The sequence below is a fragment of the Oratosquilla oratoria genome, chromosome 1 (assembly GCF_046742065.1).
Source record: "Oratosquilla oratoria isolate Oo_2021 chromosome 1, ASM4674206v1, whole genome shotgun sequence".
Taxonomy (NCBI): Eukaryota; Metazoa; Arthropoda; class Malacostraca; order Stomatopoda; family Squillidae; genus Oratosquilla; species Oratosquilla oratoria.
The window spans coordinates 68,815,244-68,831,937 of record NC_134777.1 but is presented as its reverse complement, the minus strand read 5'-3'; the positions used below and the strand labels follow the sequence as shown (position 1 = coordinate 68,831,937).

At 42.4% G+C, this 16,694-nt stretch overlaps 2 protein-coding genes across 4 annotated transcripts in view; both read right to left on the bottom strand.

Annotated features, from left to right (window-relative positions):
• The window catches only part of LOC143030722 (uncharacterized), a 176,991-nt gene extending 176,133 nt beyond the window's left edge, over positions 1–858 (bottom strand). For 2 of the 3 annotated variants that reach the window (XM_076193918.1, XM_076193957.1), the window contains exon 1: positions 783–854. In XM_076193918.1, the coding sequence (XP_076050033.1) occupies positions 783–800 (18 nt within the window). In that variant the 5' untranslated portion in view covers positions 801–854. Of the gene's footprint in view, positions 1–782 lie in introns of all 3 variants that reach the window. The other variant, XM_076193950.1, reaches the window with a different exon arrangement.
• A 6,475-nt stretch (positions 859–7,333) lies between these two features.
• On the bottom strand, positions 7,334–14,202 carry LOC143030715 (uncharacterized). Its single transcript, XM_076193906.1, has one exon. The coding sequence runs from the start codon at positions 14,154–14,156 to the stop codon at positions 9,468–9,470; it is 4,689 nt and encodes a 1,562-aa protein (XP_076050021.1). The 5' UTR covers positions 14,157–14,202; the 3' UTR covers positions 7,334–9,467.
• Between the last annotated feature and the right edge of the window lie 2,492 nt (positions 14,203–16,694).

The window sequence follows — 16,694 nt, the reverse complement described above, 5'->3', positions numbered from 1 at the left end:
CGTGTCAATCACATGAAAACCACTGTTGGAGTAAAAAAAGACTGGAGACGGGGAATCTATATATTTAGATTGCAAACTGCGATCCTCTTCAGTAGATACCTATCTAATGAAGAGGATTGCAGTTTGCAATAGAAATATATAGATTCCCCGTCTCCAGTCTTTTTTACTCCAACAGTGGTTTTCATGTGATATATATATACGTGTGTGTGTGTGTGTGTGTGTGTGTGTGTGTGTGTGTGTGTGTGTGTGTGTGTGTGTGTGTGTGTGTGTGTGTGTGTGTATACGCGCGCCCGCGGAGTTTTTATGCTTGTTACAGACATGCGTCAGGTGCAGTTTTTCGAAACTTTGTAATGCCGGTTACGTTTCTTACATACATAACTGCATCCCACATAAAGAGACGACTCCAACTTTCCATAAAACTAGAGGGGAGGACTAAGAGAAGAAGGTAGAAGAGGAGGAGGATAGGAAGAGGAAGAGGAATAGGAAGAGGAGAAGAGGAGAAGGAGGAGGAAGAAGAGGAAGTGGAGTAGGACGACGACGAGGAGGAGGAGGAGGAGTTCCTTTCCCCTTACTCTTTCCCCTCCACCCTCCATGACCGGTTCCCAGAGATTCTGAACCGCAGTGTTCTCTCCCCGGCACGACGGCATCCGCTCTAAACACGGAGACTCGGCTCCTACATCAATCTGCCTCTTCCGGTAGAACCTCACCTCTGTTTCATTGACCTTCCCCTTTGATGCGACCGGAAAGAAGAAAGGGCACTTGGGTTATATATGGAGACTTACCATTATGTCAACTCCCATGGCCGAGTAAGGATGTGAGCACTGTTGAGAAAACACTCCTCCTATTACCGACTTTCGTGGACGGTGTTGAGCAACTGAACTCACTTCTTGGCGCGCATTGCCGCCGCGCATGCGTCGCCGGGAGGGAATGTTGCCACTTATTCAATATTTCGGTTTTCTCGTCGTGATACGATCAATAAAGCAGTTAGAAATATTGAAGTATCGTAACGCACGTGCAACAGCACTAGTTGATGGCATTGGTGAAAGACCATCGCTCCTGTGGCATCCGAGATTAGAACTATAATTTTTCCCTGGAGGCCACGGCATCTAATCTGCCTACCCAGGTCTTCTCTGCTTTAGTTTTCGAATCGATAAGAGTAGTACCTTCAATCATTTCTTAATTTGAGTCGCTTATGTCGACAAATAAGGTCGGATATCATATCGTTCTATGCAATGCGACACTGCAGTGCACAATGTGCATTGTAATATCCACTTAGTTGAGTTTCAGTATATATTGATTCAGTGGCATCATACAAGTACTCTAATGCTGTTTTGAGTGAACCCAAGAATGTAATCAACTCGGAGACTTCCTGGTTCACCATCTCATACTTCTAAGCTTCGCCTAATGTGATAAAGATTTCCAGGGCTATGAGATATAGGAAAATTATACAGCTTTTTAATATAGTTTTTAATGTCTTTGTACATAGAGTAATAAATAAATACACTGTATTACAGCAGAAAGCATGGCCGAACTATTTACAAACTAAGAAAATACTGGTCACTACGCCTAATGTGTTTTAATATACCACATATACATTGTTTACAAAAGAGGGGCTCCAGAAATTGAGGTGTAGTGCTACTGGAAAAGATTCCATTACTTATCTATTATTATTTTTTTTCCAGTTTCAGCACACTTCCCAATAAGTGAGGTTCACCAGTCCATCCAATAAGGGCGAATTCTATTTTATTTTTCTAACCCCTAAAGCACAAATTGAAACATGAATGAAGGGATGGGACTACAGAACGGCAGAGGATTTGCAGGTATCATAACAGCAACCTGGTGATTTCAATCAGAAACCTCACCCCCTTTGAGGTCTATTACTCTCGTCGACAAATCTTTCCCCTGGGACAATCAATCGTTGCCTCACGCTGTCACTGTTTAGGTACCTTGGTGACATCTCTATGGAGCAAGTCACTCAGCATTCATTTATAATCAGAGACTCGTCTCCTCCCAAAAAATAACAACTTTTTTAAAATTATATCCATCCGGTCTGCTATCTGTCTTAAATCACCTCTTTTTCAGTTCGCTGACTCCACTTATGTGTGATATTACCTCCCATGAATAAAAACAGTTGGTGTATATCAATGACGTAAATATATAAGATACAACAAATTTGTATTGGTGATCGTAAGATTCATGTACACAAAGCAGTGCTTTGCTTTATATGTTTGAACACGATTTGAGCGTCTGGGGTCAGGGGTAGGAGGGTCGGGTTCAATAAGAATGTGGGGAGGGATGGGCCATTCGGAAAAAATAATGTAATTGAACTCACACGCGCAGATGAACTTGCACGGACCGGCTTGCTTAGACTGTCGTGAACTGAAATTTGTTGGGTGGATGAACCTTTATTCTCGTCAGTTTTTGTCGAGAACTGAAGTTTGTTGAGTGGATGGACTTTTATTCTCGTCAGGTTTAATATATCATTGAACCTTATCTTTCTTTCCTTCGTTATTTAATTTCTTTTCTTTCTCTTTTTCTTTCTCCTTCACTTCTCTCCATTTCTCTCTCCTCTTATTTTTTCTTTCCTTCTTGTGTAGGTGAACGTTCTCTCCATGTTCTCCTGTCCCCTGGATGTTTCTCTTCTGTCTTTCTCCGACGATTCAGGTGGCGGGGGAATGTGTGTGTGTGTGGAGGGGTGAGGGGGGGGTCACGTTGGGCAACCTACAGTGACCGCGCTCTCCCCACTACGCCTGTTCCGTTTAGTTTAATAATGGTAATAATAGTAATAATAATGATTGCAATAATAAGGATGATAATAATATCATCATTATCATTATTATTATTATTATTATTATTATTATTATTATTATTATTATTATTATTATTATTATTATTATTATTATTATTATTATTATTATTATTATTATTATCAATATTAATAATAATAATAATAATAATAATAATAATAATAATAATAATAATAATAATAATAATAATAATAATAATAATAATAATAATAATAATAATAATAATAATAATAATAATAATACATATGCATAAATGTACCAAAGGATTTTTCCCCCGTACGAGGGAGGTGGCCAAAAAACAAAAGCATAAAATCTACTCCCACTCATTCCATCTCCACATACTCCACTCCCATTCAACCCACTCCCTATCTCTTATCTTGGCTCCTGAATGACGGGTCATCCCTGCATCTTACCCACTCCCCTAGGACAGAAGCAGTGTCGGGAAGACACAGCACATCCACAGTAAAGCCGCTTCATTTAATCGGAGACCACTCTTCTCCGTTCCCCGCATGCAGAAAAAGAGAAAACGGGGATAAATCCCTTCGGGCTGCGTCAAATTATTTTTCACTCATACTCTCTCCCCCACCCACTCCCTTTCATGCATCACAGTATCATTCATACACAACCATTTTCCACTCACCCCTATCTTCTGTCTTCACCCGTCCTTCCTCAACAGACTTTCCCCCCTTTCCCAATGCCTCTTTTACCCCATCCATCTATCTCATTCTTGGTCACCCCCTCATGCTCACTCCTTCTACCTCTGCCTTCCACACCTATTTTACTAACCTTTCTTCACTCATTATTTCTATGTGTCCAAACCTGCTCAATACTCTTTCATCAACCCTATCTCTCAACTCCTTTTCCACCTCCTCATCTCCTCGTTTCTCACTCTATCCAGCCTAGTAACCCCTATCATACTTCTCAGGCACCTCATCTCAAACACATTTTAACTCCTCCTCTCTTATGTTCCACGTTTCTGCCCCATACAGTTCTGTCGGTACAATCACTCCTTCACACAATCTCCTCTTAGCATACATTCCCAAATGTCTATTTCTCATTACACTTTTTAATCCAAGACGTTTATTTGCTTCTCTCAATCTACATTCTACCTCCACCTCCACTCCCTTTCCTGCCACATTCGCCCCCAAGTATCTAGAACTATCCACTTCCTCCAGTCTCTCTCCGTTAATAATCACTTTCAGTCTGCTGCCACTTCCTCCCCTTGTATATCTCATCAACTTACTTTTACCCACATTTATCTTCAACTTTCTTCTTTCACACACATTTCCAAACTCTGTCATTAACTTCCTCAATCCCTCCTCTGATCCTGCCTCATTGGTAGTGTCGTCAGCAAGCAACAACTGGCTTATCTCCCACTTTTCTCCATTTTCTTTGACCATGTCCAATCCCCGAACAATTGCCGTTGCGTTTACCTCTCACACCACCCCATCCATGTATAAATTGAACAGCCATGGGGACATAACATATCCCTGACGAAGTCCCACCTTTACCTCAAACCACTCACTCTCTCCATTCTTAATTCCAACACAAGCTCCACTACTATCGTAAGAACTCTTGACTACTCTTAACAGTTTTCCTCCTATCCCATATATCTGCAATACCTCCCACAGTGCCTTCCTGTCTACCCTATCATAAGCCTTTTCCAAATCCATAAAGGCCCAAAAAACATCCTTACCTTTTCTTAAAGTTTTCTCACATATCTGTCTTACCACAAAAATCTGATCCACGCAACCCCTACTTGTCCTAAACCCACACTGTCCTTCACCAATTACTCCCTCTGTTTCTCTCCTAATCCTCTCAGTCAAGATCCTCCCATAAGCCTTCCCAACTACACTCAACAAACTAATCCCTCTGAAACTACTACACTCGTACTTGCCACCCCCCTTTCCCTTGTAGAGTGGAACTATACAGGCACTCCTCCAGTCCTATGGCACTCTACCCTCTTTTAAAAAATCATTAGATAACCTCACCAGCCAGTCCACCATCACTGTACCTCCCTTTTTTAGACATTCTGCATGACACCCATCCAACCCAGGTGCCTTACTTGCTCTCATCATCTTAACAACTGCCTTTACTTTATCTTTTCTTATTTCTCCTTCATTTTCCTCACTCATCACGGTCATTTTCTTTGCGCTTCCCACTGCAACTACCATTCCTTCTCTATCCTCCTTCACATTTAGCAGCTCCCTAAAATACTCTGCCCATCTTCCTCTTACTGCCATCTCTTCCATTATCATCTCTCCATCTGCACCTTTTACTTTTCTTCTCTACTTGATTCGCCTCCTCTTCCTCTTTTCATTTCTTTCCAAAACATCTTTTTATTACTTTCAAAAGTTTCTGTAATACTCTTACCCCATTTCACATCTGCTCTCTTCTTTGCCTCTTTAATCTTTTGCTTTATTTCTCTTTTCTTTTCTCTGTACCTCTCATATGCTTCTCTCGTTCTATTTTGTAACAAAATCTGTGAATGCTTACTTCTCCTCTACAACCCTCTTTGCTTCATCATCCCACCACTCACTACCCATCCTTCTATTTCCTCCTGTCCTCCTTGTTCCACACACCATCTTTGCACACCTTGTGACTCCATCCTTGGAACATCCCCATTCCTCTTCCACTCCTAGTTCTACTCTATCCTTCACTCCCTCCCACTTCTCTCTCAGCTTCTTCTTGATAATAATAATAATAATAATTATAATAACAACAATAACAATGATAATCTATCTATATATCTATTCATCTATCTATCTCTCTATTTATAGATACATATATATATATATATATATATATATATACACATACATACATATGTATATATATATATATATATATATATATCTATATATATATATACCAAGATCTTTTTCCCCCGTATAAGGAAGGTAGCCAAGTCAAAGGCACGTACCTACTCCCATCCATTCCACTCCCCCCTCTCAGCTTAGCTCCTCATGGCCGGTGTGCTGGGAGCTGGGTCAGGTACCTCGTGTACCTGGTTCGAGTCACATAAGGACTATCTCAAAGTCGGGCCCGACCAATTAGATATAATGACAATGATAATAATGATAGTAATAATGATGATTATCTTTATCATTATAAAAATAACAATAGTAATATTGATAATAATATTAATAATAGTAATAATAGTCTTAATAGTAATTATGGTAATAGCTTGTAGCGAATTGACATTTCTTCAACTTTTACTTTTAGATAAAGTAAAAGCGGATCCAGAAGAACGAGAAGGAACTTTTCTGGTCAGATGTGGATGGACAGAAAGTTCAGGAACGAAGAAATGGGTAATCGCACATGTTAGAGAATTACGTCAAGCAGAACAACATTAAGCCGTTCACTGATCTCATTAAGTAATTGCATACGTTCTTGCCGCTCCCAATCCCTGATCCAATAAATAACGACCGTAGTCCTTTTGATTTATAAATGAATGATTACCTATATTCTTTGTTTCTCGTGTATCCTAGTAAGTTGTTAACGTGACGACACTCTCTTGGAGCATTCTGACCCTTTGGCTCCTGAGAATTGAATTTTTTCGTATCCTTTTGTCCAGTAGATCGATGTTCTCGGTGTTAAGCGCGTTGGGAACGGTTATGCATGTGTACTTCTTCTCACTCTCGGCTTTGTGGGCATTTGTCCTATTGTGGACTTCTCTGGCAGGATGAGGAACAAAGCCAGAGAAATCCACAATAGGACAAATGCCCACAAAGCCGAGAGTGAGAAGTACACATACATAACCGTTCCCAACGCGCTTAACACCGAGAACATCGATCGACTCCTAATGAAAGGTGGACTCAAAACAGCCAAAGTCTCCTCTAACAAAATAGCGAGAATTGTGAAAAGACAAGAAAAAAGTCCTATCAATGAGTTAAGTGTTGTTTATGAGATTCCTTGTAAGGGGTGCTCAGCCTCCTATTTCGGTGAGTCGAGCCGAGGTTTAGACAAACGTATATCTGAACATAAAAATGACCTTAGAGCACACAGGACGTCCAACTCCTTAGTTCAGCATGTGGACAAATTTGGCCACCTTCCCCATTGGAAAGAGGCCAAAGTCCTCAGAAAGGGCCATGAAAAGAAGACAAGAAAAACGATTGAAGATGCATATATAAACGTCAAAGAAAACACTAATGGAAGAGAGGGATTTATCTGTTTATCGAAGGTGGCAAGTGTCCTTATACTAGACTCGCTGAGACACCGGACAAATGCTCACCGCCCGACGCTGTGACCTGACCGAGAGGCCCCTCAGGAAGGATATAAAATGTGACATGGAAAACCTATTGTAGACAACCCTCTGAAGAAGACCAAAGTGGTCGTAACGTAAGAGTACACTCTATTCCGAGAACATCTTCGTTTTACTTCCACCACCACCAATACATATATATATATATGTATATATATATATATGTATATATATATATATATGTGTATATATATATAATGACAATTTTACTATTTTTTACTTTTGTGATAAAGAATGACACCTGATACCTGTGCCGGGTACACCTCTTGGGTAAGAGTTAGTCGGTGGCTCTCCATTCTTAGATATTGTCGTAGAAGTTAGAAAAAAAAAACGAAAAGAAAACTGCATAGGAAGTGTTAAATAGTTGATAGTGCCTAGTATACATGATGCACGGTATTTTCTTATTTTCAAATACTACAACCAATCTGTTATTAATATTTGAAATAGGGCCCACCACCACGCATAACTTGAAATTTGATTGTTTGAATTTGGCTGTGACTGGACCAGTCCAGAACGAATTTGTGTATGATGGGTGGCGCTTAATTTGAATGTGATAATAGACTTTACTGATGAAAGAAACCTCACACGTTACGGTTTTCTTTTTTTATCTATCTATCGCTTTCTTTTTATCTTCCTCTCTCTCTCACACACACAAACACATACAAGTCGGGCAACCTTGAGGCACAAACGTGTGGCTATGACCTCCTACCGTCGGTGTGACAAGGCGCTTTGTAGTAGCCTGAGGTCAGCCTGTTGACTTCGCTCCATTATACTTAAGGAATATATCCTACTTTCAGTGCAGTGACGTAATGTGCAGTCCTTTTATGTATTAAAGCCGGCCCAGTTAATCATGCAAATTTAAACGAGGGTGCGGTTACCCACCAAATACAGTGACAAACAAAATAGAGAAAGTAACTTAGACAGTGTTTACCGCAGGCTGCGACATGATAGCAGTAACAGAGAAATAGCAAAGTGTCTCTAAAGTGTGCAATATGATCAACTTTGCGTTTGAGTGTTAACAATGCGTAATTTCACCATCTCAGGGCAATTCGCAGGGGTGGGAAGTAGTATTGTTTTATCATGTTGACCTGACTCCATCTTATCTTAGTGCTGACGTTCCCAAGGGATTCATACCTTGTGGGTAAGGTCAGATATTCCAGCTCCTCTTCTTCCACACCGCATCTGTCATCATGTGCGCATCCCCTTCCACGTAGGCCAACTGTCCTTCAACCACATCATTGAGACTGCCAACGCCCTACGAGTGAGCTTTCCAATTGCAAACCTGTTCCATACGGATTTCCAATCGCTTGAACGCCAGTGAAACTGTACAGCCAAATCTCATTCAAGCAACTAACAAACAACCTACGGCCTTATCAACACTGATATGGCCCTCCAACCCTCAGTAGCAGCAAACAAACAAATCATTATCTGTGGATTCCCTGCACATTATATACTCAAATTAGACTAGTTCTAAAATTAACACAAATTGAATATTGTCAGTGTATCTCTGTATCGCTGTTAACTCAATAAACCTATTATTACTATTATTATTATTATCATCATTATTACTATTATCATTATAATAATTACTATTATTATCATTATTGTCATTACTATTATTATTTACAAACACACACACACATATACACTCACAGTCACACACATAATCTCATATATACACACGCGCGCGCACATACTGGCAAAGATAAAAATCTGTGGCGATATAATAAAATCTGACCATTATCGTAGTATCATATGATATTCTAGCATTGGTGGGGCCTTACTGTTGTTTATAAAAAAAAATTGTATTGGATCAGTGTTACGTTGTATAACAGGCATGATTTGGAATATTTTTTTTCATCCTTGAATGCATGCTTTGATTAAACTAGAACAAGAAGAGATCACCATGGACCGAATACCACCCAATGCACGTAATGTACCCCATTTCTTTAACAATTCCTTCAGTAGCGCGACACATTAGGCTTTGCTGTGACAAACGCAACACTTTTTACTGTATAGTTAAGGACCGTACGGCCTCAATGAGCAAGATCCTGTTCACGCCGGGGATTTAGTTCTTTTTACGAAATAAGATCAAAGACGATTGCCTCTATTCATTGCACTGTTTCTGAAGGTGTCATTACATAGCAGACTGGCTAGCCATTGAAAATATTTCGTTAAGTATAGTTGTGCTTCACACATTGTCGTGTACACGATACATTCTCCGCATATTTTTATTTATTAATTTTTCTTTCTTTGACGTATTAACATTTTTGTGGACGACTATCATTCCTTACTTAACTAGATATAGTATTCGCATTCCCTGTGTAGTTGGGTGGCACTTTTTACATCAAATCCCAGAGCTACTTCTGTACCTGTTATTATGCTATGTTTCCATTTTATCGTTGGCTATTGAATGGAAGCAGGAATTCAATAGGAAGACGCGGAGAATCTGTTGCCATGGTAATGCTCAAGAATGGCTTTCGGGTGGAGTCTATACCAGAGAACTTTGAGGTCGTCTCCCGCTCTGTCTTAAATGGGGTAATGTTTAAATCAGTACCTGTGTCGATGTCGAAAACCGTGTCTGAGGGATTTGGGCGATCTCTAGAAGTCGAAGATCGGTGGAAATGGAAGGTAGGTCGGGACGGCCGGGGCCTGACAGGATCCTGAGATTTCTCTGGAGAAATCGAACCCTTAACTTCTGTTTTGGTTTCGGAATCCTGGGGCTCCTGAGTAACCAAAACTGAAGTCTCTTTTTGAGTAGTAGAACCTTGGGGGTCCTCTTGCTGAAGGGTACTGGGGTTCTCTTTTAGGGTCGAGGGATCCTGGGGTGTTATTTGAGCGTCTTTAGACTCTTCTGTGAGGAAAGACCTGTGCTTGTTTCCAAGTGACACATTACCTACGACATTTGAGGGGTCTTCTGATGGTGAAGACTGTTCTGAGGGATCTTCCGTAACTAGATCCATTATAATAGTCTGTTCAGGAACTTTTGCCGACACTAGTTTTGCATTGTTGACAATTCTTTTGCCACCTCCCAGAAGCTGTGTTTGGTGACCGAATGACCGTTGGCCCCCCAAAAGGTCTGAATTTACGGTAATAGTGAAAAAGTCGGGTGGAGGGGCAGCAGTGATGATATCGGGCTCTTCAGGTAAAAAACGCTTGGGAGCCAAAGTTTTGTCAGTAGATAGAATGGAGGGGCTCCCGATGAAGGTTTCCTCCGGCGATTCCGTGATTTCGGAAACTTTTGAGACAGGGACAGACAGGGGCGATACTATAGGTTTGAATTCTTCAATGTTGGAATCATCATTCTCATTATTGAATTTAGCCCCCGAGGATGCAGAAGTTTCTTGGTCAAAATTTGCATTGGTGTTTGACACTTGTGCACTTGGTTCCGTTTCCTGATTCAGCTCCGATTTGTTGTTTATGTGTTCTTGTGTTGGTTTCTCTTTACTGGGATTATGTTGGAGACGGTTTCTTATAGAACGGAATGGAACTCTGCGGCTCACCCTCTCTTCTCCGTCCTCATTCGCTCGAGCTCTGTTAGCAATGAGTCTCCGCCTGGCTGCCTGTCGCCGTTCGTTGAACAAACGTCGTCTCTCGTCGTCTATCTGTGGCTCAACTGAAGGACTAATGCCTTCCGATGACTCTGTTGTCGCTTGAGTTTTACGTATTACAGGGGCTGCAGTGGTTCTGTATCTTGCACTCAATCTATTTTTTCGATTTTTTATGAATTCCTGAAATCTTGCCCGTACCCTAGGATTATTAGGTCGTCTCCGCAGATCAGGTCCTGTGTCTTCATTGACGTTATCTTGACTTTCAGTTTCGACTTCTTCTTCGTCATTGGGTTCATCTGCCCCCAAATTGTCCTCTGTTTCGTGTTTTGTTTGGTTCTCTCCTTGACGAGATGCATCCAGTAGCTGATGTGAAGACTTTCTATGTATGTCATTTGTAGCGTGCGACTTTGTATCAACTGCTGTAGCAATCTGAAGGACGCCCTCTTTTTCAGATTCTTTATCGGAGGCTTGGGAAACATTTGATTCTTCAGCTGTTGCTATCTGAGGTCTATTGATTCTATCATTTCTTTGTCTTGCAGTAACGGAACCAAAATCAGTGGTCCTAAGCGTTGTTGTTTCTGATGCCTCATTGCTGCTTGTCCTGGATCTGACTGGTTGTCTTGTAGGTCTACGAAGACGGTTTCTATATCGTCTAAGCCGGTCTGCGGGACTGGTGGTAGGTCTTGTGAGAGGACGAGAAGTAGTACTTGTAGTAGAGGACGCGTTTTGAACGGCACTTTCCTTGAGAATTTCGCGAGCACCGAAGGAAGTTCCGCGGTGACTTGAATTGTTCCTGTTTCTAAGTCTATTCAAACGATCCCTTACTCTTTGTCTAAAGCTGCTTAGGGGTGTGGTTGATGGAGGGGCTTCTGTGGTCACTAATTCTTCACTGGTTTCGGTCGGCACTTCTGTCTCATCTTGCAGATCGTTTTGAACAGTTTGAAGCTCTTCATCAGGAAACCTTTCGAGTTCAACGCCTGGAGATTCCGTTGTTGTAGTAAGACGCTGTCGACGAGTAGCAAGTCTACTTGTAATGCGATTGCGGACATTTCCTGGTCGTCTGCGAAATCCTCTACTTGCTACTGTTGTGTCACTTGCTGGTTCTACTTCATTGGTATCAGACTGAGATTTTCGAAGTACGGAGGATGGAGGTCGCCTTGTGGGACGGCGGCGGCGTCCGGCCGTAGGCGAAACTTGATCGTTGTTACCAACGTTCTGTGACCGGTGAGGTACTGTTTTCTCTCTGTCAATGGGACTATCACGCGACAAGAGAGTGATTTCATCTAGTAAAACAGTCCCCGGAAGATCATCTTGTAAGTGATCCCCACGGAGATTTTCTTCATTTGTAAAAGTAGGCTGTTGGAATGGCTGCTCAGTTGCCTTTCTTTGTCCCTCCTCTGTTGCGACCTGGTTTTCTTCGGCACTGATTAAGTGAGGAGAAGAACCAAATCGTTGTCCTTGAGCCCGAAGAGGCCTCACTGGTCTTAGTGTTGGGCGACTCAACTGCTCTTCTTCTAATAGGAATGGGCGTGGCGTTGGGCGATTGATGTGTTCGTTTCCATCGGTGAAGGGTCGGGAAGTCGAGGGAATGAATTGATCAGTATGGGGAGTGATGGGCGGTTGCCGACGTGGTGTTGTATGGAATGTAGAGAGGTCTTCTTCTTCACCCAATGCAGGAAGCCGTGTCGAGCTGGTCACGTGTTCAAAATGATGGTCTTGTTCCTGTTGCCCAAAATCTACAGGTCGGGGATGTAGTGTGCTAACTGTGACAGGGGGTGCCGGAGTAGTAGATCCAAATGTTTCGTGTCTACCTGTAGTGGGTACCGCTGTGGGGCGAAGACGGAAGTTTGGATCAGGTTGTGAGAACTGGTTGTGGAAATTCGAAAATTCGAGTCCGCTTTGAAGAGGCCGACGATTTTCTAAAGGTAATGCAGTTGAAGTCGGTGGAACATGTCTTCCGAACTGTGAGGTCTGATGTACGAACGGTGGTCGAGATATAAGTTGCGGCTGCTGTGAAGTTTCGTGTGTAATTTTTTGTTCAAATTGCGGCCTTTGCTTAAATTGTTCAAACCCAGGACTTCCCACAAATTGTGGATCGTCTTCAAACTGTGGTTTATTCTCAGATTGTGGTCGATGTTCAAACTGCGCTTTTTGGTCAAAGTCTGAAGGGCCACCGAAGTGCGGGACGGGACGTGGCAGAAGATTTTTAGGTTCTTCTGGCACACGGAAAGGGGATGTTATTACAACAGGCTTCTGTGGATGAGGTCTGAATGGAGAATGCTCACCATGAGGTCTCCCTCCTGTAACACCCTGGAAATTGACTGGTTTTTGTCTAAATGGTTTGGCCTCATTAATGGGTCTTTTATTTGGATTGTCAACACTGAGTGGGTTAGAGGGCCCAGGAAGAGGTCGGCGCTGATCAGGATCTGGATGTCCGAGAAACTGGTGTGTGATGGCCACGGCAGCTGGGCGACTTTGCTGGTTCTGCGTGAAAGCCTGGGCCAAGTTAGGATTGAAGGCAGGGGGACTTTGCACAAAAGTTTGTACAAAGGGGTTTGTTTGGTGTGGAAGAGTCTGAGGCTGATGATGAACGGAAAACGGTTGTGGGTGGTTGATAATAGGTGTTGAAGAAAATGCAGACGTGCTTCTAAAGCCTTGAGAAGGAATGCTTGGGGTGACACCCACATGCCCTGGGAAAGCTGGATTGTTATGGAATGGCAAAGGGCGAGGGGAAGTAAAGGCATTGAAGAACGATGACCGCTGTTGTTCGACTTGTCGGTAAGGACGCGATGACTGCTTGAGTGGTGTTTGTTCTGTATTACTCTGAAGAGGAGGCGGACGAGTTACTGGTTGGAAAGTGTCGGGATTATCAGTGATAAGCGTCGATGGACGGAAAGTGTGCTCGTTAGGTTGGTTCTTCTTAAATAGGTTTTTCTGTTGTGCAGTTGTCTCTTCAAACTTTTCGAACGAGTTACTCTTGGGTGGTTCTTGCGGATTACGATACTTAGGTGCTAGAAAATTCTGGGGTCTCTGTTGGTACCTACCCACTGAATGTATAGAATGAAGGGAAACATCATTTTGAAATTCCTGGTGAGGCACAGGTGGGGATCGTATGTGTGCCAGAGGACCCCGCAAGAAGGCCCTTTCGACGTGAGCACTACGACTGTTCTTCTTTGTGCCAGTCCCAAGGGAGTCAAGGGGCGGCATGTTATTGAGAGAAGCAAAGGCAGAGAGTGCCGAGGACATACTTGCTTCCCAGTTGCTCGAAGCTGGTTCCATGTCTACTTCGAAAGATCTCACAAGCTGGTTGTTGTCTGTTCTGATTTGTCTTTGAGTTTCAGCCTCAACTCGATCCATTTTCTCAATGTCACCGAGGTCAGTGTCGTAGTAAGAATATTCATACTCGAGGGCTGGGTCGTAGTGTTGGATGAAGGGTTCCGGATATTCCGCAGGCCCTAGCTCCGGATTTTCCCGGGGCTTTATCCATTCCGAAGGGCCGTGGAAGGTTCCTACGGGTGCCGGGTCCGCATTCATATTGGTTCCAGCGGTGCCAATGATCTCCGGATGCGTGCAGTCTCCAACTAGCCCATCGCTGCATGATATTGTCGCCTGCAAAACAAAGAATACATTATTACTTGTTCACTGGTAAGAAATTCATAACACGTATTCATATATTTTTTATACTACTTTAGTCTTAATCTTGTGGACCCCTCTAAAGTGGGTTTCACTTCCCGACCTTAAAAGAGAGAGAGAGAGAGAGAGAGAGAGAGAGAGAGAGAGAGAGAGAGAGAGAGAGAGAGAGAGAGAGAGAGAGAGATAAAGGAACTGAGACAATATTGCAGTCACGACCCACCTATGGGCCAGGCTAGTCGCAACACGAAAAAAAAAAAAACAAGGCCGTGCGCAGTTGGGACAAATGACAGAGTTCAGGCAAAATAATTATACTCTTCGTTAAAATTAAACATTTTTACACGAACAAAACTAACACATAAAACATAAGTAGGCAAAAAATTATCAAAACATATCAATACATATGATATGAAATAAATGGTTATATTAGTTACCAAGTATAGTAGATGAGTGTGCTTTTGTATGTAGCACGTAAGAACAGGTGGGCGAAACAAAGTCTTATGGTGTAGACAAGTCGTAATTCTAGTTGTTTAGGTCGGACCAATGGTCTCGGGAACAAGTGGGTAGTTTGAGGTGATGTTTATGTACGATAACTTCTGGTAGGGGAAGCTTCTGGTAGTTCTTCTGGTAGGTGAAGCTTCTGGTACTCGGGAACACGTAAGATATTGATTGATGTTTCACAATTGAGAAACTAACAGAGTGTCGAGTCGCACGTAGTCCAGCAGCAATCTGGAGATGTCCGAAACAATTTGGGAAAACACGAAGGCTGTGCACTTCGCGTGGAGACGGGCAATGGCTGTGGTTCAAAAGACTTGTTTGGCGGAGTTGTCGTAATCGACAAATGAAGAATAATTTCTACGTAGATTCAGATGAACCTTGGGCATCTGCTTCTTTTCTTGTCTTCTCTATTCCTTTCTCGTTCTGGATCTCTGCTTCTTTTCTCTGTTGAATCTGTGTGTGTGTCTCTTTCTCTCTCCTCTTTATGTCTCTCTCCGGGTCGCTCTCTGTTTCACCCTTTTATACCCCGGGAATGAGAGCTTACGTTTTTCTGGGGATGCCAAACGTAAGTAAAGCGGTTGTTTAAATATATTCAGACAATAGAAAAGCAGGGTGGGCTTTCCCGCCAAATTATGTTACGTTTCTTAGCTTGGCGTCATCTGAAAATACGTAATGAGTCGCGCCCCAACAGACAGGTATTGCGCAATGTTTAACATTTCAAGGAATACACATTTATACATTATGAAATACAATATAATTCAAAACGTACATTACACATCATATTCACGAAAGGTATACCTTAAAATTACAAACAGGAGACTTCATTCATACAAGGGCGTGACACAGCATAACCACAGGATTCTATTCATGATAAAGACGTGGCAATTCTCTTATAGTCTTATCTATATCACAATTATCATCATCATCATCAACTGGGGCAAGTGAGCGCTTTGCTTCGCTCACACGCCATCGTCAGTCTGCACGGTCTCTCCGAGCAAGTTCCCTTGCAGCCACCCTTCCCACTCCAAAACAAACTCGACAGGTTCGATCAACTTGACTCAGCCATGACTTCTGTGGGCATCCCCTTTGTCAAGAGTTGTCTCTTGTGGAGACCACCCTGTGAGTAGAATTGATATCAGGGAAAGGTGTCATATGCCCTTATAGTTGGAATTGACGTTCGTGAATTGAACTGGTGACTAGTCTAGACTGAGTCTCACAGTACAGTCTCTAGTTTGATATGAAATTATTCCAGCAAATTCTTCAAAGACACCGAGACGCCTCTTCAAGTCAATATTCAATAGCCATGTCTCACAGCCGTGCAGCAGGACAGGGAGCATAAGTGAAGTGAAAATTCAAATTTTAGTCCTTCTCCATAAATAACGTTATATACTCTTGTTGAGAGAGTCTATAACACCATGGGCAATGCCATTCCTTCGAAGTACTTCCTGACATGACCCACTACTGTTATTTACTACACTACCAAGATATGCAAATCTTTCCAGGGTCTCCTCGCCACATGCATGGAAAGACTGACCTGTGTTATCCAGTAATCCCCCAAAACCTTGGTCTTGGTCCAGGAGACCTCAAGTTTAAGTGATCTCGCCTCCCTGTGCAACCTGGACATCCAACGACTCCGCAAGAAGGACATTATCAGCAGCAAATACAGAGTTAGTGACCTTGGTGTTGCCAATAGATGCTCCGCAACGACAATGATCGACAACTCTGCCCATGCAAGTGTTGAAAAGTGTTGTGACGAGGACACATCTTTGCCTCAATCATGAATTAAAAGGGAAAGAAGTTAGACACGCCTTCTCCATACTTTGCAGCATTCTCTGTCCCAGACTATAGACCAAATTTCAAGTCAATAATCCTTGCAAGAATCCTACGGATCCACAGAAGATCCCAGAACATTTCACGATCCACCGAGTCAAACGCCTTCTTGAG